Source organism: Crocuta crocuta, unplaced genomic scaffold, assembly GCF_008692635.1.
Source record: "Crocuta crocuta isolate KB4526 unplaced genomic scaffold, BGI_CrCroc_1.0 scaffold70, whole genome shotgun sequence".
Taxonomy (NCBI): Eukaryota; Metazoa; Chordata; class Mammalia; order Carnivora; family Hyaenidae; genus Crocuta; species Crocuta crocuta.
Window position 1 is genome coordinate 9,343,548 of NW_027528417.1, and position 24,542 is coordinate 9,368,089.

The 24,542-nt window shown below is 44.1% G+C and overlaps 1 protein-coding gene across 1 annotated transcript in view; it reads left to right on the plus strand.

Annotated features, from left to right (window-relative positions):
• The window catches only part of ATP13A4 (ATPase 13A4), a 121,937-nt gene that overhangs the window by 18,846 nt on the left and 78,549 nt on the right, over nt 1-24,542 (plus strand). The window contains exon 2 of the mRNA XM_077754538.1: nt 15,134-15,307. Within this exon, the coding sequence (XP_077610664.1) occupies nt 15,134-15,307 (174 nt within the window). The remainder of the gene's footprint in view (nt 1-15,133; nt 15,308-24,542) is intronic.

Here is a 24,542-nt window from a genome sequence, read left to right on the forward strand (position 1 = left end):
CCTGAAGAGTACGTCATTTGCTGGTTTTGAAATTACTGGGAGTGTAGCTATTAGTATTTGAACTCTTACAGAATGATTGGCCTTTTAATACGTCATTATTATGAAATAAGGAAAGGACTTGATTAAAAAAGAATGAGTAAAAGTATACTGATATTCATATGTGTGTAAACTTTCCCCTGTTTTATTGTGAAATATATTCTTATATATATTAATATCATATGCTATATGTATATAAAAATGCACAAATACTTTTGTACAGCTCAGTGGATAATTATAAGCTAAACATTTGTTAACCATCATCTAGGTTAAGAAACAGAATAATGCCTAACCAGTTTGGAAAAACCAGTTAGAGGGGGCATTAGTGTGATATTGTGAAATTTGAATATGGTTTGGCTATCAGGTGAGATTTAAAAAAAAAAATCACTGACCTGGAAAAAATGGAGGCCAGTAAATGAAAAAAGCAGATTATATGAGAGCATTTACAGTGTGGTTTCCCTTTGGTAAAAGAAACAACATATATGCAGTAAGTCGTTAATTGTGGTGATCTCTGGGTTGTGGGAATGTCAAGTTTTTATTGGTATTTTTATTTTTTGATCTTTAAAGTGTGCTTGGGGGGTGGCACTTGGGCAGCTCAGTCAGTTAAGCATCTGACCCTTATTTCAGCTCAGGTCATGATCCCAGGGTTGTGGGATTCAGCCCCACATTGGGCTCCAAACTGAGTATGGAGCCTGCTGGGAATTCTCTCTCTCTCCCTCTCGCTCTGCCCCTCTTCCCTGCTCACACTCTCTCTCTCTCAAAATAAAAAATAAAATAAAATAAAACGTGCATGCATCGCTTCTCTATGAATAAAAGCATAGCCCCACCTCTCTGCCCCGAGATGATGTCAAAATATCTGACCCAGCATTTAATGTTCTGAATTATTCTGTATCAGTTGGGTGTGACACTCCAGGATATTTGAAAAAGTAGAAATTCTGGTCTCCTTTATGTCCTAATATTCTCCCAAACAATTTTCCATTCTTACGTTACTCATTTCCATGTTACTTACCCTAATTCACCTTTTGCCACAACTGTTCATTTGCTTGAAATTCTTTAGCAGGTTAGGAAGTGCATTTTCTGTCAGTCAAAACCAGAATGATGCCTCATGGCTTGACGGCGACCTCTTACTGAACTACGAGAAATCTTCCCCAAAGCTGTGCTCACCTCTGACTGCCAGTTATGGAAATGAATCAAGTTGTCTTGTCACCTTGGGGAATCCTGTTGCTCAACTGGTGAATATGGTGCTGTGGCCAGGGGGTCACCCTGTGACCTGGTTGCCCCCGTTCTCGGAGCCCAGCAGGGGGCATCCTGCGTGTGGCACACCCCCTGTCCCAGAGGGCTGAGTTCTCCAGCAAGTGGTCTGCACAGTACATTGGCACCAATTTGCACAAATGGCACAATAGAAACCATCCTTTATTTTTCTTTAAAATGATGACGAAGCTTGAGTGAAAGCCACGTGGGCAGCTTTGAAGTGGAGGTTGGCATCTCCATGGAAGGAATGTGTGACCTTAGTTGGGCACCTATGAGGGGACTGCAAGCTGTTACATATTTGGTATTAGGGAAGTTCTTATTGTTACATTACTTACAGGTATCAAATTTTAGAGGGATCCAGGAGATCATATCATCCAAACCTTTCTCTGACAGATGGAGAAACTGAGGTCCAGAGAGGGAAAAGGACCACAGTTTTAGAGGACCACAGTTCAGACTAGAACCCCATCTGCAAGCCAATATTTATTTTGTCCTATACCAGTGGGCTTGCGAAATTGTGGGCTATGACCCTTGATAAGAGTTAAAGTTATTGCTTTGGGTCCAAGCCATGCATGCCCAACAAGCATTGGTATAATGTCTGTAAGCAAAAGTAGAACTGAGTCATTTGAGAGTGTATGGCATTTTTTTGAAACATCATATGAGTATGAAAAAATATATACAACCAATTTTGGCAGTTTTTTGAAATCTCGTATAAGTGTGAAGAAATATATACAACCAATTTAATAATAACTCAAAATCCATATGATCGTCGCCTGAGTCAGAAGCTAGAACACCGCTAAGCACTCCAGAGATTCTCCTGGGGTCTGCCCTAACCAGGACCCATCTCTTGTCCCCCCGGCCCCCATGCAGAAGTAACCTCTCCCCCGGCTTGTATAATTATTGTTCTCTTGTCTTTTAAAATATTTCTTCTAACTATGTCTGCATCCCATAACAATATTTTTGAGGTTCAGACGATTGAGATCACACTGATCATATTCTTTTGTGTTTTGCTTCTTCTGCTTATTATTTCCCTGAGATGTATCCATATTGCTGCACAAAATTGTAGCTTATTCATTTGCAGGGTGTCAGAATATAGCATTGTAAGACTTTACTGTTTAAAAAGTGGGGCACCTGGGTGGCTCAGTCGGTTAAGCCACCAGTGGCTGGCCTGGGTGGCTCAGTCAGTCTGACTTCGGCTCAGGTCATGATCTCACGGTTCGTGGGTTTGAGCCCCATGTTGGGCTCTGTGCTGACAGCTCAGAGCCTGGAGCCTGTTTCAGATTCTGTGTCTCCCTCTCTCTCTGACTCTCCCCTGCTCGTGCTGTCTCTCTCTCAGAAATAAATTAAAAAGCATTAAAAAATTTTTAAAGTTAATTTTGGGGTGCCTGGGTGGCTCAGTCGGTCCGACTTCAGCTAAGGTCATGATCTCATGGTTCATGCATTCGAGCCCCACGTCCGGCGCTGTGCTGACAGCTCAGAGCCTGGAGCCTGCTTCAGATTCTGTCTCTCCCTCTTTTTCCCTGTCCCTCCCCTGCTCATACTCTGTCTCTCTCTCTCTCAAAATTAATAAACATTTAAAAAATTAATTTTATTGTTGATGGACTTTTAGGTTGTTTCCAGCTTTGAATTTTCCTTGTTTGTGTCTCCTAGTGCACAGGTGTACAAGTGTCTGTAGAGAAGATACTTACGTATAGAACAGATGGATCACACAGTGTGCATATCTTTAACCATACTATGTAATGCCTAAGTGCCTTTCAAAGTGGTCTTGACAATTTCTCTCTCACGAACAATGCAAAGCAAGGGTTCCTCAATCTAAAAACGGGTGGTAACCATTGTTCTATCACATACTTTCTATTCACTTCCAGTATATGGAAAGGATTTCTGGCTCTCTCAATGAGAAAGCTAGGTAATATAATGCTTTTAGAATGATTTTTACCTACACAGGGCCTTGTTTAGGCATATCTATGTATCTATCTACCTATCTAGATGTGTGTGTATACATATATATGTATACATACGTGTGTGTGTATATACATATATCAATATATTTATATTGATGTTATGTTGTTTGAACAGGTAGAAATGGAGCTGTTCTGATTGAAAGGGCAGTGTTTGGTGGGGCCATGTGTGTTAAGTGGAAGGGAGCTCAGAGTCATTGGCTAGAGAGTACTCAGAGTACTCCTGGGCCCCAGCCCAATGTCTGGCACATGGCACATTAGTAGGGTTGTCCGAAAATGCCACAGCCTTCCCCAGGAAGTAGAGTTTGCTTCGTTGGAATTGTGGGAGTTTCATGTTGTGAAAGAAATACTGGATTGGGTCATCTCTGATCTTTTCTAAAATCTTGTGGTAAGTGACAAATAATTATTCCTGGGGAGAAACGCACATAACAATACCGGGGGATACAATTTATTGTCCAGATCAGTTGTCTGTCGATCAAAGAGTAGAAGGCTGACAGACTTTGGAAGGAGATCATTGCTTTTCCTAGTCTCTCTTTCTATATGCTTTTGTTTGAGAAGCCTCCTAAGATCTCAGCTTCCTGAGGCACCTGGGTGACTCAGTTGGTTAAGCATCTGACTCTTGCTTTCGGCTCAGGTCATGATCTCACGGGTCATGGTCTCTCACAGAGTTGGGCTTTGCAATAACAGCACGGATCCTGCTTGGGATTCTCTCTCTCCTTCTCTCTCTGCACCTCCCACACTCATGCTCTCTCTCTCAAAATAAATAAACATTAAAAAAAAATCTCAGCTTTCTTCCCTGAAAATGACATGTGACTGGATGCTTGCTGTAATTCATCGGGTTCTAATAGTCTATGATTACCATTTTTGGCCTCTCTGTTTACCAGTCTAGTAATATTCCAATCTAAGGAGTTACAATGTAATTGGATCCATTTGTGCTCTCAAACAGTATTTGTGGGCCTATTGTGTGCTGGGAGCTCTTCTACTCTGTGCCAGGGACTCAGCAATGAACAAGACAGACAGAAGTTCTGCTCTCATGGAACTTATTGCTAGGAACAGATCACACAAAAAACAAACAAGTGAAAATATCAGACGGGGATAGATGGCTTGCAGAGGTTTCGAATAGGATGATGTGCTAGAGAGTGATTGGGTAGCTTCCTGAGACCATGTGGTCGGGGAAGCAAGATCTCAATGATAAGGAGGGGTCCGATGTGTTGCGGTGCCCCTGAGGGCTTAACGAGGAACCTTAAGTGTAATTGTCCTCCCAGTGACAACAGCCTAGATTTGAATGATGCTTCCACCATGGTTACTCCATTCCATTGTCATAACAGTTTTGTGAGGGAGGCATTAGTGTTCTTTTAAGTGGGGCAATGATTTCTGGAGGATAAAACCAGTAAGCGGCAAAGCCAGATCTTGACCCCAAGTATTTGGTTTTTACACGGCGCTGCTTCCCCTGCTCTGCCCAGCCTTGGATGCTTCCACTGTTCCAAGAGCAGGCTGCCCTGAAAGAATGGCAGTCCTCCATACTGACCTGTCTGTGCTTTGTCTTACATCACTCAGGCATCACCAGAAAAGTTTTAATTTGAGCACCACACGAGAACCTAGAATGTATAGGCCTCTTGCCCAAGATCGCCAGGCCAGATTAGGATGTTGCTGGCAGAAACTGCCATCTGGTTGCTGGGTGGAGTCCCTCTCTCCTCGGTTCCCCTCTCTCTGCAGTTTGAAGCTTGTGAAAACCTGTTTAAGGGGGAACCTGAGAACGAGTCTGGACAGCACCTCCATTAGCTCAAATGTGAGCAATTAGCAAGAGTTAAGCCCTTTCCCTCATGACACCTGCTGGGGGAGGATGTCAGAGAGCTGAGGAGGGACAGAGAGGCAGGCTAGGGGGGAGGGGGTGGGNTAACTTCTTTGAACCTTACTTTGCTTATTCCTCTCTCGCCGCTGATATTAACTTCCTTATAGAATTTTGACGATTACATCAGAATTCAGGGGCGCCTGGGTGGCTCAGTCTGCATCCGACTCTTGATTTCAACTCAGGTCATGATCTCATGGTTTGTGAGTTCCATCCCTACATCGGGCTTTTCCCTGACAGCACGGAGCCTCCTTGGGACTCTGTCTCCCTCTCTCTCCGCCCCTCCCCTCATGCTATCAAATTAAGTCAAAATAAGATTTTAAAAAAGTGTTTAAAAATCAGAATGTGGAAAAAAATATCTTTAGGGTGACTGGGACATAATGGAAACTATTTACACCAACTACGTTTTCGTGAGCTTCAGCCACGCAAGGCGGACAATTATTGACAGGGCAGGGTGTTACCACCCTGTCTGCCACTGATGGCTGCTGGGACACTTTGCTTTTCTGCCAGCCAACTGATGTGACAAAGAGGAGTTTTCACAGCCCAGGCTGGCAGCATCCTGGGCTAAGAAGAGGAAACCTGATTAGTCAAAGGACTCTGGAGTCCCGTACACGCCTGTCTGTTCTTCCTGTTTCCACGACCAGACTTCTGGCCAGCTAGAAAGGCCATAGGCAGCAGCCTCTTCCCCTGACTTCGCCTGAGGACCCCCCCGTTAGGGAAGCCACTTGTTGGTTGGGGAGGGGGAAAGACAGAGGTGTAGATTTTAAATGTTCAGCAGCTTTTGGCCACTAGCTAGCTGGAGTAGAATACACATCCCTGAATCCCAAATTTCCCCCCAAAAGCGCATTATCTGGCCTGACATGACTAGGTTAATTGTTAACAGCACACTGACTCGTTATACCTTAACCTGACACTTTTGTCATGAAATACAGTCCCTGTTTTCCCACTCTGTAGCTCTCGAGGCTAGGTCCTCCACTTAGAATGCCTCCTCTCCCACCCTTCTTTCTGGACTATTGAAGTTGCAACAATTCTCTCCAAGTCCACCCCAAGGAGCAAAGCTCCTGGAAAGGCCTCTTGATTGTCATCTCAGTGGGACGGCCTTATTTGAACCTTCTAGCGTTTTCCCCCAGTGTTTTCCAGATGGTGCTTAATGTTTTCTGCTCAGAATTATATTTTAATTAATTAACTAATTATTACTTTATTTAATTCATTATCTCCCTTGTCAGCCCCTGGAGGGTAGGGAATGTATACTTAACAGACCGACATTACCCATGGCCTTAGACATGGTAGGCAGTTGGAGTTGAACTTGAGTGGAGACACTTGAGGGCTGGGAGGTAGCAGCTAAACATTTCTATGGTGACTTCTCCCATTCTGGGGCCTGCTACCTGCCACAGGGGTCACTTCACTGTTTGCCATAGCAGGTGTGTGAGGTAATGCTTTGGCAAGAGAACCGGGAGTCATTGGCAAGAGAGGTGACATTCCAACACTAGGAATGTGAGAGAAATGCGATTCCGGGGCTGGGAATGAAATTGACATTCCAGCTGTCTGTCAGTGGCGGATAGTGAATGGCAGCCAGGTCACTAGATCCCCAAAGGGTCCCCTCAAGCCTCGCGCCGCTTGCCCCGACTCAATGGATGTCAACCTTGTTCATGGAAAATGGGGCTCAGCTGTTAGGTAGTGATGTATTTCTTTATTTCTCAAATCATTGTTTAGTTCAAGTAGTGAGGTATTTCTTTGTGTATTTCTAAAATAATTTTTTTAAGTAATTTCCAAACCTGTGAACTTATCATAGCGCACTCACAGGTAATTGCGCACACAGCTTTTGGTCCAGAGCAGGAGCCTGGGCAGCAGATGTCCAAGTCCGTTTGTTTTTCATAGTCCAGGAGGTTGGTTTGCCTCTGTGGAAGGTAAGGAGTTTGTGAAACTCAGTCTTACCTTTAGCATCTTTTCAACCCCCGGAGACAGACAATAAGGAGGGGGGAAAAAAAGAAAAATGAAAGCACTTGTGTATTTTATTTTTTAATGTTTATTTATTTTTGAGAGAGGGAGAAAAAGACAGAATGTGAGTGGGGGAGGGGCAGAGAGAGAGAGAGAGACAGAGAGATGGAGACACAGAATCCAAAGCAGACTCTAGGCTCTGAGCTGTCAGCACAGAGCCCAATGCGGGGCTCAAACTCACAAACCGCAACATCAGGACCTGAGCCAAAGTTGGAATCGTGACCTGGGCTGAAGTTGGACGCTTAAAGGACTCCAGCCACCCAGGCGTCCCCCTGAAGGCACTTGTTTAAGAAAGCTAGCCTTAGAGATTGATGTGAGTGTAATGCAAATGAAACTAGTTAACATTTCCTAATGACCAAAGACAGGGCAGTATCTTGGCGTTATTTATGTTTCCTCCCCCGCCCCTGCCCCCCATTAGTGGAATGATTTAATTTGTTTTAATTTCTTTTAATGTTTTTTTTAAATTAAAAAATATTTTTTTAATGTTTTATTTATTTCTAGGAGAGAGAGAGACAACGTGAGCAGGGGAGGGTCAGAGAGAGAGGGAGTCACAGACTGAAACAGGCTCCAGGCTCTGAGCTGGCAGTCAGCACAGNAAGGGAGATACAGAAGCAGGCTCCAGGCTCTGAGCTGTCAGCACACAGCCCGATGCGGGGCTCGAACTCACGAACCGTGAGATCATGACCTGCGCTGAAGTCGGATGCTCAACCAGCTGAGCCACCCAGGTGCCCCTGGAATGATTTAATTTTTAAAGGGGCAAAGAAGAGGCTATAGTTAAACTTGGACTAGGAACAAGCAGAGTAAGGGTTCATTACCTTCCAGACCTTCCTCCCTCCCTCCCTTCTTCCCTCCCTTCCGCCCTTCCCTCTTTCCTTTAGTACAATCACTGGCTTATTTATTCATCCATTTAGCACGTATTTACGGAGTGTCTGCTCCGCGCAGATAATGCGCCAGATGCCGGGTAAACCGTACTAGAGGAGACAAGCTCAAAAGGATCCTAAACTGATAGAACTTAAAGTCTTGGGGGAGCTGGAAAGGGGGCAGTTAGAGAAGCAAGCAAAAAATTCTAAGTAGAAATTGCGAAAATGGTAAAAAAAAAAAATATTATAAAGGGCGGGTGAGCTCAGAGGCTTATCATCATACAGGACATGAGCTACTGAGAAGGACACGCGTAAAGGAGGCTTAAACAGATGAGGGGTAGCCAGCCACGGGAAGACCCGGAGGCAGGAAAGGGCTCTCTGACGGTGGCTGACGCGGGCAGCTGCTGAAGGAGGCGGCTGGAGAGGGGCTCGGTTTGGGGAGGGAGGTGGGTGCAGAGCACAAGGGCAATTTGCATGCTCTCTTAGCACCTCTGTTTCCTCATCTGCAAAATGAGCTGCTGCGCCCCCCTATGGGTCTCGAGTGGCCACTTGGCTTGAAGTGCAAATCCTTTTTAACTGTAGGTTTTTACTATCAACATTCTCTAGTTCTCAGCTGGGTGCCGAGGAGGACATCGTAGGCACTAGGACCTAGTGACCTGCTGCGGTTGGGTGGGAGAATATCCACCTCCGCCTCTTTTGGGGCCAGAAGAGTTTTTCTTGTGGAGGTTGTGGGGCAGCCGCCCTCTGCACTGTAGGATGCTTACCTGCATTGCGGGATAGTCAACAGTATTCCTGCAATACTGCTCCTGGACCCAGAAGCCATGTCGGTGGCACCTCTCAGCTGAGAGTGACCAAAAAGTTCTCCAACTATTGCCAAATGTCACCTGAGGGCAGATTCGCTCCTGGTTGAGAACCACTGGCCTATGGGCGAGGCTGTAGCTCTGATGAGCAGGCCCACTATGAGATGAGAAGTCAATGTGACCTATGGCCTAGTGTTGGGGAAACGAGAAACATGTCAGGGACCATGGGAAACAGGTGAGCACCTGCTCATTTAAAGGGGGGCATCTCTCACTCTACCGGATTCTTTCTTCCTTTCTTCCTTAAGAATTCAGGTGCTCATGACTAGATTGTCCATAATCGTTTGACCATGACACTCTCGTTACTTGTCGGTGTTGTGTTGCATCAGTTCACTTAGCTCTTTAATCGGTTCTTTAATAACGTAATGACCCCATCGCCCCCAACAAAGCTAGGACCTTGTCAAGAGTCTACACTAGACAATGCGGCCCTGCCTTGCCTCCGTGGGGGTAACCATTGCCCTGAACCATGTTTCCATCAAGTCCTCACTTTCCTTTCGCTATAGCTTTCTTTTATTTAAGTGCATCCCAAAAAGTCAGTTACATTTCCAGTTTTTAACTTTGTAACACTGTGCTTTTTACTGAGGTAATTGTTTGCACTGACGTTTATCACTACCTAGTATGTCACTGAGAGTCATCCCTATTGTGGGGTGTCGCTGGAGTTGATCTGTCTGAAGCGCTGTGTAAGATCCCATTGTATGAACATACCGCAGTGCCTTATCCTCTCTCCCTGGCTGCCATTGGGACAGTTCCTGGGCAATTTGGTGCCCTCCAGCTGACTCTTCCGGTGCAAGAATGCGGGTACAGTGCCGTCACAATTTCTGATTTATTTTAAAGAAAAGGTGGAAGTCAGAATTTTTATGTGAAAGCAGCTGGGAGACTAACAGAAAGTTTGTTTTGTTTTGTTTTTGCAGTCATAAAGTACTTTATTATTTTATTTTATTTTATTTTTTTTACAAATAGTTTATTGTCAAGTTGGTTTCCATATAACACCCAGTGCTCATCCCCACAAGTGCCCTCCTCCATGCCCATCTCCCCCCTCGCCCCCCACACCCATGAGTCCTCAGTTTGTTCTCAGCATTCAAGAGCCTCTCATGGTTTGCCTCTCTCCCTTTCCCCCACCATTTCCCCCCTTCTTCTCCCCCACGGTCCTCCGTTAAGTTCCTCCTAATCCTCCTATACGTGCAAACATATGATAACAGAAAGGTTTAAGAAATGCTTACCAGGCTGACAAAAAACCTGTCTGCAGGCCATTCTTCTAGAGCCTCCAGTTTAAGATTTCCGGATTAGGTCACGCAGGTTGAGAGCATCTTGCTTCAATCTAGAGTCAGATGAATTTCGGGGAACCTGGGGAACTCATTCTTCTGCACGGAAGAGTGTCAAGCAGGAAGCTACTGAGTGAAAACTGGAGTAGGGTAGGATTTGTGGTTGGGATACACAGTGATGTAAATCGTATTCATGTAGCGTAATTTGTTGTAGTTGCATGAAAATGACAGTGAAACATTTCTCTTCACATCCCAAATTTGGAAATAAGGGGGAAAAAAAGACTATCTTAAGGGAGATTTTAAAAAATCACTTAAACTTTCAAATATTTACTGAAGCCAGTAAAGAAATGTAAAATTGTCTTTTTTTTTTTAATTTTTAATGTTTATTCACTTTTGAGAGGCAGAGAGAGAGCATGAATGGTGGAGGGTCAGAGAGAAAAGGCGACAGAGAGCTCGAAGCAGGCTCCAGGCTCTGAGCTGTCAGCACAGAGCCCGACGCGGGGCTCAAACTCACGAGCCGTGCGTGAGATCATGACCTGAGCCGAAGTCGGATGCTTAACCGACTGAGCCACCTAGGCACCCCATGAAATGCAAAATTGTCTTAAAGAGAATAAATGGCTCCCAGGCTAATGGGATTTGACTGTAATTTGAACTAAGTAATATGTTCAAAGAAGGCATGTCAGTCAGGGTGGGAGATGGTCAGAGAAGAGCCTAGAACCCATTTTAAGCACTATGTTTGTATATAGCTCCATGGGCGGGTCAATCACTGGAGATGGTGCTGTTGGGAAGAGAACAAAGTCTTAATACCTACCCACGTATTCATCTAGTCGTGTGATGATCACACACATCTTACTCTCTCATTCCAACCCATTTCTGGGACCTGGTGAGCTTGAATCTTCCTGGCCAGAGGTGTTCTGCTAGCTATCTCTGGGGCTAGAAGCTGAGAGCCACTCTCACGACTCGGTGAGCCCCTGGATGATGACATAACCCTTCGAAGCTTCTTGGAGTCAGCCAATGTCCTACTCTCATCACCCTCTCACGTGCATTTCCAGAAGCATGGTCTTCACACCCTCTACAATCATTCAGTGCTCACCTAGTGTGGGGCCGTAAGTACAAGTACAGAGTATAACCTCTGGAAAGATCAGTCTTGATTCAGCCTTATGAACCTTATGGTTCATGGGAATCATGCCTTATGGTTCTGTGGGAACTTCCTGAATCTATACAGAGAAGTTTGTTTATATACATCTGTGTGTATTTTTCTGGGGACAGGATCTATAGATTTTTAAGGGGTTCTGTTGGCTGCGGTAGTTGAGATTATTGCTTTGGGGAGCATAAGTTTGACTTTTTGAGTATAAGGGCTCTGCAGGGAAGAAGATCTGGACACTTGGAAGCTAAAGTTTAAGTCCTTAGGAATGCAAAAGACCTAGATCACCAGGGACAGAAGGGACAGAAGGATCAGTGAGTAGAAAGGGAAATAAAGAAAGGAACAATGTGCTATTTATAATGCATGTTGACGGCACTGAGTGTGATAGTCGTTTGACATTTTCTCAGTATTTGGTTTTATTTTGTTGGGTTTTTTGGGGTTTTTTTTTTTTTTTTTTGCAGATTGATTTCTTTTGTGGGAGGTAAGGGTAGGGGTAGGTGGAGTGCAGAGTAGCAGGGACAGTTCTCTCAAGCATTTTCAGGAACATGGGAGGCAGGCACTCCATAGTGTAGGAAGTAAAGTGCTACCGGATCATAACAAACAGCACCATGCTAAGTTTTGCATTTTTAAAGCCAGTGTCTATTAATAGTCCCTGCAATGGAATTTGCAGTCAGTACCATTCAAGTCAGACCAGTTCAACTCACTTTAGTAAGCAATAATTGAAAACTCCTTGTCCACATTATTCCAGCCTTTCTACTAAAAGTTTGGCAATGGATTATGGGTCATGAGCCATTAACTGATATTGTAGTGTCCACAGGACTGAGAGCAGGTAAGCTTTTAAAGCAACACTCTGGGGGTGCCTGAGTGGCTCAGTCAGTTGAGCATCCAACTCCTGATTTCTGCTCATGTCATGATTCCAGAGTCATGGGATCGAGCCCCGTATTGGGCTCTAGGCTGACAATGTGGAGCTTCCTTTGGACTCTCTCTTTTTCTCTCTCTCCCTCTGCCACTTTTTCCTGCTTCCATGCTCTCTCTCTCTCATTCTCCTCTCTCCCAAGTGAAAAAATAAATAAAATAAAGGAACACTCTTGTATAAGTGGGGGATATTCACCTGGCCTGACTGTCTCCTTCTGGTCTGTTCCTCCAGCATTTTTATTAATAGCACCCACTTCAGATGACAATTTCTATAGTCACGCCTCTATGTAACCCTTTTATTGCTCTAACCTTGTTTGTTCCCATCATTTGTGTGTCTCTCTTCCCATTAAACTAATGAGCTCCCTGAGGCTAGAGGCATTGTCTCATCCATCTCTGTGTCTAGCACATGCCTGCTCTTTGGTGGACGCTTAAAAATTGTTTGTTTAAATTGAACTGAAATGCAGGACAGAGTGAAGAAGAGCCTTAGAATGGCAATGACCTACTCACGGTATCCTCCCATGCTGCAAAGGTCTTGACTGGAGGTCCAGTTTTGAGTTACTGATGAACTTTGAGAAACTTATGTTATCTTTTTCAACTAAATGGGAGAGTAGGTGCCCAGGGCTTTGTGAAGGGCTTTGAGGTGCCCAGAAAATATTAGCTGCTGTCATTATTACCAACAATAGTTGCTAATAATATCTATTACATATAATAACTTTACACTTCAGTTTTCTTAGCTGGAAATCAAAGATAATAATTCCTGCTTAGGTTATTTTGATAGTGAACATGAATTCACTTTGGAAACTATAGAGGGCTCTCATTGCAGAGCCCATAAAAGAATGCATGCTAACATGGAGATTAGTGCTTCTAGAATTGGCATATCTCAGACATATTACGTGGAGGGGGTGCTCAATTGACTGACAGTATAAAGAAGCCTTTAAATATAACATTCAAAAAATATGATACAGTTTCTGGGTTGTTGGGTAGAAGTTGAGCTATTCCAAAGTATAGGCACATAAAAAAGTACATGGGAAAATTTGATGGGATGGACCTAGGATAGGTATGGGATTTAGGATTGGGATCCTGCTCAAAGTGAGCTCAATGAAGCATTGCTTCTGGAACAATGAGGGGACAGAACCATTCCAGAGTTGGCAGCTGGAGAGCAAGAGCTTGAGTTTGGGACAAAAAAGAATTCATGTCAAGATAGACATTCTAGTTTGCAAAATCAGCCAAGAGCTTACGTTTCTGAGTTAATGTGAACGTTTCATCAAAGTCATGCCAAATGTGGACAATACCTACGGCAGTCAGCCAGCACCTGCATGCACTGCTTGCTAATAAGAGGAAGGCACCCAAAAACTACACATGGAAGCAGCTTTCAGCCAATGGTCGCAGAAACTTTTCTGATACTGCAATCTTTATCAGGTGAGACAGAGAAGGCAGCTGATTTCAAATTGTGTGTTCCAGCCTCCTTGTTATCCTAACAGGCACTCTGAGCAGGAGCCGAACCACTGATGCTAGGAATTCTTAGACCTAAATGCCAACAGACTAAGGGGTAGAATTTCAGGTCTACTTGTGGGCGGTGGTCAGCTGGTATCAGGCGTAGCAGCGGCAGCAGCATAAGCAGCAGCAGCAGGAAATGCTTACATAGCACCTACCTCTAGTAACCCACTTAATTTTTGCCACAGCCCTGGGAACTGGGTATTATCACCACCCCCATCTGATGGATGGCAAACTGAAGAACAAAGAGGCTAGATAACTTGCTTAAAGTCACACCCAGGAAGTGGCAGCGTTAGGCTTTGAATCCAACATGTCTTGGTCCAGAGAATGTGCTGCTAACCAAGATACTGGACAATTCTGGCCACCATAATCAGCACAAGTATACCTATGACTTTGAGCGATTAGGTGTGTGACTGAGACCATGAACTTCAGGGCTGGTTTTCCATTCTGTCCCAGGCTTTCCTTGAAAGATTATAAATCTTTAATTTTTCCTTGTCCATGGGGCGCCTGGGTGGCTTAGTCGGTTAAGCGTCCGACTTTCGCTTAGGTCATGATCTCGCGGTTCGTGGGTTCGGGCCCTGCGTCGGGCTCTGTGCTGACTGCCAGCTCAGAGCCTGGAGCCTGTTTCAGTCTGTGACTCCCTCTCTCTCTGACCCTCTCCTGCTCACGCTGTCTCTCTCTCTCTCTCTCCTAGAAATAAATAAAACATAAAAATAAATAAATAATTTTTCCTTGTCCAGATTATAAATTTATTAGAGGTATAAGACTCTTACCTTGCTCATATTTGTATCATCCCGGCTCTCATATCCCCTCCCAGCTCATGGCAAGGGTTCAATAACCCACATTGTTTCTATGGATTTTCCCCCATGGTGTAAAGTTCTTTTTGCTGCTGGACAAGAGAGGAGGTGGGAAAGCACAGCTCCGCCCCCAAACACCCGACAGCTGATTGGCGCTTAGTTATTCATCCTCTAGTGGGTCACTTTGATCACATCCCGACCCCACACTCAAGGCTTGTTTCTGTCCTGCCCGTATGGCTGCTGGTCCCAGCCAAGGGAACCATCAGTTGCTGCCGTCATCTGGTCCTCCTGTCACATGGCTCACGACCGTGCCTGTGAAGGCTGTGGATCAGACCTGGGTTTGAATCTTGGAAGCAGAATTCCTAGCTCTGTGGCCTTGGCCAGGTCTTTCTGAGCTCGGCCCCATCATTTGTGAATGAAGATAACATTACAGGGGCTGCTGGAGAGACTTAAATAAGATAACGTATCATCTAGCATTTGTGTTTGACACAGGGTTGTCAGGTGCGCAAATTATAGAAAGTGAGTTTCGTAGTTGGATCGTGAGTTCTGGAGGCTTGGGATCGTGTGTTATTTTGTCCGGGACCCTTCTCCATGTTCTCAGTCTCTCCTCAACTACTTCAGTCTCTGCCCCAGTTTTATCCCCCAAATCCCGGTTGCTTCATTTGCTATTTATTGTGCCTAACCAATCTTTGGGGTCGTTTTGGTTCTTCCCCAGGAGATATTTGGCTACCGGACTCAAGGCTGCCGGAAAACCCTCTGTCTTGCTGGATCCATCTTCTCATTTGGGATCCTCCCCTTGGTGTTTTACTGGAGACCCGCCTGGCACGTGTGGGCAAACTGTGTCCCGTGTTCCTTGCAAGAGGCAGATGTCGTGCTGCTGAGGACAACAGTAAGTGTGTACCTGGAGGCCATTTCTGGACATCTCATTACAGGATGTCCGTGGGGAGAGGTGCACGTGGCAAGTTCCATCCCGGCCTTGCGTTTTACTTATCAAGAACTCGATAATTTATGTATGATGGGATCGTATTAAAAAGACCTACTTCACAGGGTATTCCTTTTAAACTTGCGAGTTGTATTAATATTACAGCCTTACAGCTATTAAGAATAACCATCTTAATAGCTACAAATCAGGGGTAATGTGAGGGAGTTAAGTCAGGCTACAAGTCACAAAATCCACATGGGTCCTTCCCTCTTGACTTGAGGTATCACACCTATCCTGGCCCCCCTGGGGCAACTCTTAAGGAAGAGCCAAGAAGAGATGGGGGGGGGAGATGGGGAGATGAGGGGCATGCTGTCTTCTGCTGATTTGAAAGAGCCGTGGTCTTTGAGAGACTGTGTCGCATCCTGCGGATGTGCTAGAAGCGTCTTGTCCTGAGCTCATTGTCTCTCTCTGCTAAGACAAGGTCCTGGTAGTAGGCGGGCTTCCCCGAATTTGCCCAGCTGACATGCTGCCTGGCGTTCGTTCCACTTGTGCCGTGCCCGTTCCTGTTGGACTGTCTGCTCCACGAGGGAAGGGACCTTTCGCAACTTGCTAACTGCTGCATCCCTAACTCTGGCATGTGGTAGGGATTCCAGAGAGACGTGGGGGCTGACCAGCTGAAGGAGGTATTCCTATTGGTGGGAGTCACAGCACAGTCGCACAGAGAACACTTTTCTGGCTGACTTTTAGTGAGTGTTTCTAACAACGCATCCCCCCAAATGACCCAGAAGGACAACAAAATTCTTGAAAATTCAACCTCTGCTGGGCTGTTAAACATATATATATACACACATAAATAGCAATCTCTCTAGATAAATAGTCTATTTAATGCAGCAAGAGGGGATAGCAATGAGCCTTATAACTGGGACACAGGTGATAACTGAGGTACCACTTCCCAAGCTCCACTCTAGTTGTCAGGGGCAATGGTCTTGCTGCAATGGAAACAACCTCAGAAACAGAAAAGCTTGCTGCCTTTCAGAGTGCACCACCAGACTCTTAGGATCTGAGAATGTCTGCTTGGCTGAGCTGTAGCCTCTGAGATTGCTGGCAGTCATGGCCCAAATAGGAATAGGAGGGAATGAGCAAGAAAATAGCAAGGGAAGGGAGGAAGATGAAAGACATGGACAGGGAAGTTTGGTAAAAGGAAAATGAAGAGGGAGAAAAGAGAAAGAAAGATCTAGTAAGAGTGACAGAAATAAGAAAAAGTGGTGTCTGGGTGACTCAGTCAGTTGAGCATCTAACTCTTGATTTTCGCTCAGGTCATGATGCCGCGGTTATAGGATCGAGCCTGATGTCAGCGTGGAGCCTCCCTCTGCCCCTCTACCCCCTTCATGCATGCTCTTTTATCTTATTTTATTTGACTTTATTTTATTTATTTTATTAAAGCTTATTTACTTTGAGAGAGGGTGAGTGGGGTAGGGGCAGAAACAGAGAGAGAGAGAGGAGAGAGAGAATCCCAAGCAGGCGCTGTCACATTTTGGCTCGATCATGACCTGAGCCAAAATCAAGAGTTGGATGCTTAACCAACTAAGCCACCAGGCACCCCGCTCTCTCTTTAAAATAAAATTAAAAAAAGGAAAACAAGTACTAACCAACAGGGAATGGAGCAGTTTGGGGTTTGGAGTCAACGCATTTGACCTCTGGTCCCAGCACTTTAGATGGGTTACACCTCAGGTGTGTTACCTAACCTTTTAGGACCTCCATTTCTCTCCACTTGTCAAATAGATTTAGTGAGAGTACCTGTTCTTTCTTGGGTGGGTGTGAGGAGGAAGTGAGGTTTATGTATGTAAAAGCCCTTTGCAAACTGTAAAACACATGATCAAAGACCATTTGCGTGTGTGTGTGTGCGCGCGCGCGTTTATGTGTGTGTTCGCGTTTGTGTGTGTGTGTCTGTGTGTGTGTGTGCGCGTGTGTGCGCGCGCGTTTGTGTGTGTGTGTGTGTGTGCGCGCGCGTTACGGCTGAAGCAGCTCCGGGAGCTTGCTGTTCAGAAGAGCCTGTTATTAGCAGGTGCAGCACGTATACTGCCTTGCTTATCTGGATGCTGTGTCCTCCCCTTTCTTAGCCAAGGAGCATTCCCGTCCGGGATGGGGAAGGGGTCCATGCCTCGGAATCCCCAGTATTCATCCATACTTAATAAGCTCACCCTTCCTGATCAGCTTCATAATATTGGAAAAAATTTCAAAAGCATTGATGCCTTAGGGACCTGTGTGCCCTCCTCCCCCTCTTCCTTTGTCTCTTTCAAAGCCTTTTAAGCCCCTCCCCCATTCAACTGGCCTCCACCACTAATCAACGCAGTCGAAGCCAGCTTCAATCTTGCCTTTTTCATCTTGATTTCAACTTTAATTTTTAATTACCTCCTCTTATGTGTCATTTTAAATGGATTTGCTATGCGAGAGACTCTCCAAATAAATGAGGTTCTAAATTAGTCTTTATGTAATTAGACAAGAACTCAATTATATCCAACATTCTTACTATCTGAGCCTTAGATAAAAATAAGCTTTAGGCACCAATAGCTTAAAAGTGTGCAGCTAGGTTATTTGCATTAAAATGACACCTTAAAATCTTTTGCTTGAATTGCATTACCGTAGCTGGACCGTAAGGACTTCGCATTAAGGATGGCTAGGAAGACTCCTACCTGAAAATGTGTTGTATATTTATTTTTCATGTTATTAAGAAATCAGCACTTGGTATTTATCATCAATCTCACACTGGTAAGATTACAGATCATTATCACAGATACTGATTAGGTAGTCATTTCTTAACATTAAAAAAAGGGGGTGTGTGATATACTGACTAAAAGTCTCGGGCACTCAGTTTATTTTCAGTGCCCCATTTCTTATTAGGCACGTCTAAGAGTGAGATTTTTTTCCAAAAGGTAAGAGTAATCACACTTTTATTTCATAATTTGAAAACTGCCATTTTATTCATTATTCATCTACTTATGAATTTTAACCAATATCTGTAGGGTTACCACATTTCTATGCAAATAACATGATTTACATTCATTGGCGTTCTGAATTCAGATGCTCCTGATGATTTCCACAGTTTTCATCTTTATTATAATTACAGATGTGTTTTTTTTTCCTGCCCTGTCATATGTCACATGTTGTCAAAGACCCTTGATGTGCAGAGGAGAACGTGATGATTGGTTATGAGGCTGAGTCCGGCTGTTTCATTTCAGTGTTTTCTTTTTTAAATTTTTTTATTTTTTTTAAATGTTTTGTTTATTTCTGAGAGAGAGAGAGAGAGAGAGAGGCNCCCAGGCGCCCCTCATTTCAGTGTTTTCAACAGGGAGCACTTTCCCTTCAGTTTCCCCGAAAGATGTCAGCGCTAGGGGCTTTCGTTAGAAAACGGAAAATTCTGCAAATCAGCCAGGCCGCGGCATCCGAAGTCCCACCAGCACCCCCAGGGTGCTCAGCAGCTACCGGTGCATGTGTCCACGTGTCCTGGCTCCCTTACTCATCTGTCCCTCCTCCTGTGTAACCTGGTCTCTCCAAGCCCATGTGCCTCACAGCAACCCCATTTTCGAAGGGAGCCAGACACGTTTTTGCTAAAAGCTCCGAACATTTCTTCTGATGTTCTCTATCCTCTTCGTTCATTCGGTTATTCGTCCAATCAGTAAACACTTCCTGAGACCCGACCATGTACCAGACATCCTTACGGGTACAGGGAACATAGGCATGAGCAAAGCAGCTGGGAATCCATGCCCTGCAGAGTGACATTCTGGTGAGGAGCCCACTCATACATGCGTGCACACGCACACAGGCACGCTCACACACGTTTTTCTGTAGCGTGAATGTAGGAAGTAGGTGTTCTACCTCTGTTTATTAAAATCTACTCATCCCTCAGCCATCTACCACCTTTTCCATTGCTGGTCCATTTTGGGCCTCAGTTCTGGAGGGAATTAATTGCCTTTCCTTCATTCTCTTTTAGCTCTGTATTTTCACCTCAGACTGCTAAAATGCTTTCTGCAATCTGCCCTGTATTAAAATGCTATTCATTTCACATTTTATAAAACAGCATCTTGTTGACAATGTCACAGGATTCCCATAGCAACTCTGGGAAGTGGGCATTATCATCTATCTCTATGTTACAGATGAGGGTGTCGAGACCTCCTTTGCAGGCTATTAAGCCTAGTAAATGTCAGCCAGGCTTTCCCTCTCTCCTTCTTTCCCTCCAGAAATGCAAATGTCCATCTGTTAGAAGTGTTACTTAGGAAAGGTTCAAGATTATAGTAGGACTATAAAATAGGGCTCTGACCAAGTCAGGAGAGCCTAAACACCTTCTTGAGTTCCAAAGGATAATGAGTCAAAAGGTAATGGTGGCTGGTGAGGAGGGGCACGGGGGAAATGGTCCAGAAAAAGGGCCTAGTGGGCACAAAGAAATTGCACCTGTCTTCTGACCCTCTAAATCCATTTTCCCCCCACCACGCCACGTTCCTTTTTTATAGTTTTTTCTTTTATTAGATTATAGACTTTTTGAAGGCAGTAACTGTGGCTTACTTTTCATTCCCCGCAGCATCTAGCACATGGCTGCAGCCGGTGCTCAATATTTATTTGATTTGATTAAATGAATTGAATTTAATCTGTAGTAAATGGTCTCATGATTTTTACCAGCACTTTCTTACACAGATGCTAAAGTGAAAGGTCATGGTTGAGAAAGTAAGAGAAGATAGTCTTATGTTTCTTTCAGGTACATGTTCCTCTTCTGAACCTCATTCCCCGAGCGCCCATTTCAATGGTTTTTCCTTAGACATTCAGCCAGAAAGCCCTAGGATTCTGTGGGCTCTCCTATCAAATATGATTCTTTTTTTAATGTTTATTTATTTATTTTGAGAGAGAGAGAGCACGCAAGAGAGCAATTGAAGGGGGGTAGAGAGAGATAGAGGGGAGACAGAGAATACCAAACAGGCTCCTCCCTGTGAGCACAGAGCCCTGATGCCGGGCTTGAACTCATCAACCATGAGATCATGACCTGAGCCCAAAATCGAGTCAGACCCTTAACCGACTGAGCCACCCAGGCGCCCCTCAGAAATGATTCTATATCACAACAAATAGTTAAGCCATTATCTTTCATAACACAGGGCTATTTATTTATTTACTTACTTATTAATTTTTTTAGTGTATTCTTTATTCCCCATCACCTATTTCACCCATCTCCCTCTCAACTCCCCTCTAGTAACCATCAGTTTGTTCTCTATCATTAAAAGTGTGTTTCTTGGTTTGTTTCTCTCTCTCCTTTTCCCCCTTTGCTTGTGGTTCTTTTTGTTGTTTGTTTCTTAAATTCCACCTGAGTGAAATCATATGGTATTTGTCTTTCTTTGACTGACTTATTTCACTTAACGTTATACTCTCTAGTTCAACCCATGGTTTGCAAGTGGCAAGATTTCATTCTTTTTATGGCTGAATAATATTCCATTGGGTATGTGTATACGTATATATACATGCCACACACACACACACACACACACACACACACATATGCCACATCTTTATCCATTCATGTATTGATGGACACTTGGGCTGCTTCCATAATTTGGCTATTGTAAATAATGCCGCAATAAGCATAGGGGGATATATATCCTTTTGAATTAGTTTTTGGCGCCTCTTTCCACCTAATAGTGGAATTACTGGATCATAGGGTAGTTCTATTTTTAAGTTGTTGAAGAATCTCCATACTGTTTTCCACAGTGGCTGCACGAGTTTGCATTCCCACCAACAACGTATGAAGGTTCCCCTTCCTCTGCATCCTCACCAACACTTGTTGTTTCTTGTGTTTTTGATTTTAGCCATTCTGACAGGTATGAGATGATATCTCATTGCAGTTTTGATTTGCATTTTTCTGATGATGAGTGATAATGAGCATCTTTTCATGTATCTATGTTCTATCTGGATGTCTTCTTTGAAGAAATGTCTGTTCATGTCTTCTGCCCATTTTTCAATTGGATTTTTTACTTTTTGGGTGTTGAGTTGTACTAATTCTTTATGGATTTTAGGATGAATGGTTTTTTTTAAATGTTTATTTTATTTTTGAGAGAGAGAGTTGGGGAGAGGCAGAGAGAGAGGGAGACATAAAATCTGAAGCAGGCCCCAGGCTCTGAGTTGTTTGCACGGAGCTCGAGGCAGGGGCTTGAACCCACAAACCATGAGATCATGACCTGAGCCAAAGTTGGACACTTGACCAACTGAGCCACCCAGGCGCCCCTTATGTATTTTGGATACTAACCCTTTATTGGATATGTCATTTGCAAATATCTTCTCCCATTCAGCAGGTTGTCTTTTCGTTTTGTTGATTATTTCCTTTGCTGTGCAGAAGCTTTTTATTTTGATGTAGTCCCAATAGTTTCTTTCTGCTTTTATTTCTCTTGCCTCAGGAGACATATCTAGAAAAAATGTTGCTACAGCTAATGTGAGAGAAATTGCTGCCTATGCTCTCTTCTAGGATTTTTATGGTTTCAGGTCTCACATTTGGTTCCTCAATCCATTTTGAGTTTATTTTTGTGTATGATGTCAGAAAGTGGTCCAGTTTCATTCTCTTGCATGTTGCTGTCCAGTTTTCCCAGCACCATTTGAAGAGACTGTCTTACTGCATATTCCTTCAGCCTTTGTCGAAGATTAATTGATCATATAATTGTGGGTTTATTTCTGGGTTTTCTATTCTGTCCCATTGATCTATGCATCTATTTTTGTGCCAGTACCATACTGTTTTCATTACTAACACAGGGCCATTAGTATTGTGATTTACAGTTGCATATATGTTTCCTCATTTGGTCTACTCTGGTAGAAATTACTTTTTCCCCGTTTACAGAGAGAAGCATAGAGAAGTTCAGAGAAGAGCTCAGGGTCCCATAGCTGTAAGCAGTGAAAGAAAAACTTCTATTGAGAACGAAGCTGGAGTTGGAACTGGAGATCTTTGTATCTCCTGGCCAGTCAGCAGGCTGCACAGAGGCAGTAGTATGAAACAGTTGAAGAGAAGAGTCTGGAGTCTGACTGCCTGGGTTTCATTCCCAGTGTTGCTCTTGACCTACTTTGAGCAATGTACTAGTTCAGGCTGCCATAATAGCACACCACAGACTGGGTGCCTGAAACAATAGAAAGTTGTTTTCTCGGTTCTGGAAGCTGGAAGTTCAAGATCAAGTTGCTGGCAGGCTTAGTATCTTGTGAGACCTCTGTTCTTGGCTTGCAGATGGCCAGCTGCCTTCTTTCTGTTCTCACGTGGCAGAGAGAGCTGTCTGGTGGCCTCCTCTTCCTATAAGGGTACCAGCCCAATGGGATTAGGATCTCACTGTTAGGATCTCACTTCACCTCAATTACTTCCCAAAAGCCCTGTCTCCAAATGCAGTCACACAGGGCAGTAGGACTTCAACATATGGAATCAGAACATATTAGGCAAGTCACTTACCCTCCACTCTGCCTCCACTTCCTCTTCCTCATATGTTAAAAGGGGCTAACACTAGTACCTGCCTCATTTCCATGAGATATCAGTGAGAAACACACGTAAGGTGCCATGACGAAATCTGGGCCTGGCAAGGAGTCTTTTCATGGGCACTGGTTACTACACACTTTTTCAAACCCATTTTAATTTTTTATTTGTTACTTCCTGCTCCACACTGCATCTCCGATGTTTCAGACAATGAGCCGGCTAACTCACTACTCCTTCTTCCCTCAGAAAATGATCGTTAAAAAAACCAACAAAGCACTCAGTCTTTCCAAAAATGTACGCTGAGTTGTTCAGGGTTTCAACATAGATATAGATATAGCCTTTGCTTTGTCATATAACCCCACTGCTTTGTCCACCCCTCTACCATCCCATCCCCTTTTTTTGTCAACACATTCCAAGAGTACTGAGACAATAATTTTGTGTGAGATTTTTTCAATGCTTAGAACTTTCTTTCTCTATCTTATGACTAAATCCGACACATTCTAGCCAATGTCCACTTTTTCCAGTGACGCAACTTTGGGAATATGAGGTCAGAGTGTCAAGAGCATCAGGGGGTCTGGCCAAGAGTAGGGGAAAGGAAAGAAAAAAAGACCACTTAAATATAGAAAGAATAGTATTTTGCCAAAGTCATGGTCTGTAAAGGCAGCACAGTGTTTTAGAAAGAACCTGAGAAATGTAAGTTATTATTACTTCATCCATCCAAAATCCTCTAAGTACTTTGCCTTAGCAAGAAAGTTCATGCTCTTTAGCCTTGCGCCGTATCCATCCACCTCCTAGTGAGAAGTACCGGAGTCCTGGTATCTCTTTGGAACTTTGCAACTGGTTACTTTCCTTCTTCAGGCAAGCTCCGGGGTACATTTTGTGTCACAAACTCCTACACAAGAAGGTGAGCCACAGCGTTGTCATGAACTTAAAGTGGCCGGTACCCTACTTTGAATTTCCCACAGAGAAGATGCTTATAACAAAGAGTTGTAAGAAGACAAACAAGGCCACTCGCTTAGTGCTGGAAGAGTTCGCCTGGCATTGCCAAGTTCAGAAAGGGCAAGGCCACAGGAAATCAAAACCTCCCAGGTTTTCCCCCCTGTGTCTTTTTGTCCAGGGCACACAGAGGTCTTCTGTTACATTCAGTTCTCTGACACGTGCTCTTGAGTTATTTTAAATTCTACTCTCAGAAGTCAGCAGGTTAATTCTCTTTTGAGAAAGAGAAGGTAACGCCTGCTCTCTGAGACTTGAGGTGTTAAAAGTCTAGATTTGCCAGGCGAATGGTTTGGATTATTTGCATTACAAAGCACTTATTTAAAGTGGTAGCTCCTGGGAGGCACTTAAGTCTCTTAAGGATCATTAACTTACTTGAGAGAGCTGGGAAACAGGCGTAAAGTGGAAATAGCCATTTCCAGGTAAAAAATACTTCAGTTTCAGAAGGAAAAATAAATTGGAAGACTCTCAGAGACTCTCCACATTTCCTCCAAGGGAGAATGAGTTCTCATTTACAGAAAGAGCTCAAGAGCAACGTGCTGCAGAAAAGGAGGCCCAGAGCTAGAGGCCAAGGAGCATTTGTTGCACTCAGCTAAGGGTCAGCCCTTGGACCAGGTGCATTATATATTATTGCGTTTAACCCTTCAAGCATCCATGAAATGTGGTATTCTCATCCCCACTTGCCGGAGGCAGAAAATTTAGCTCAGAGAGTTGCCATGATTTTCAAGA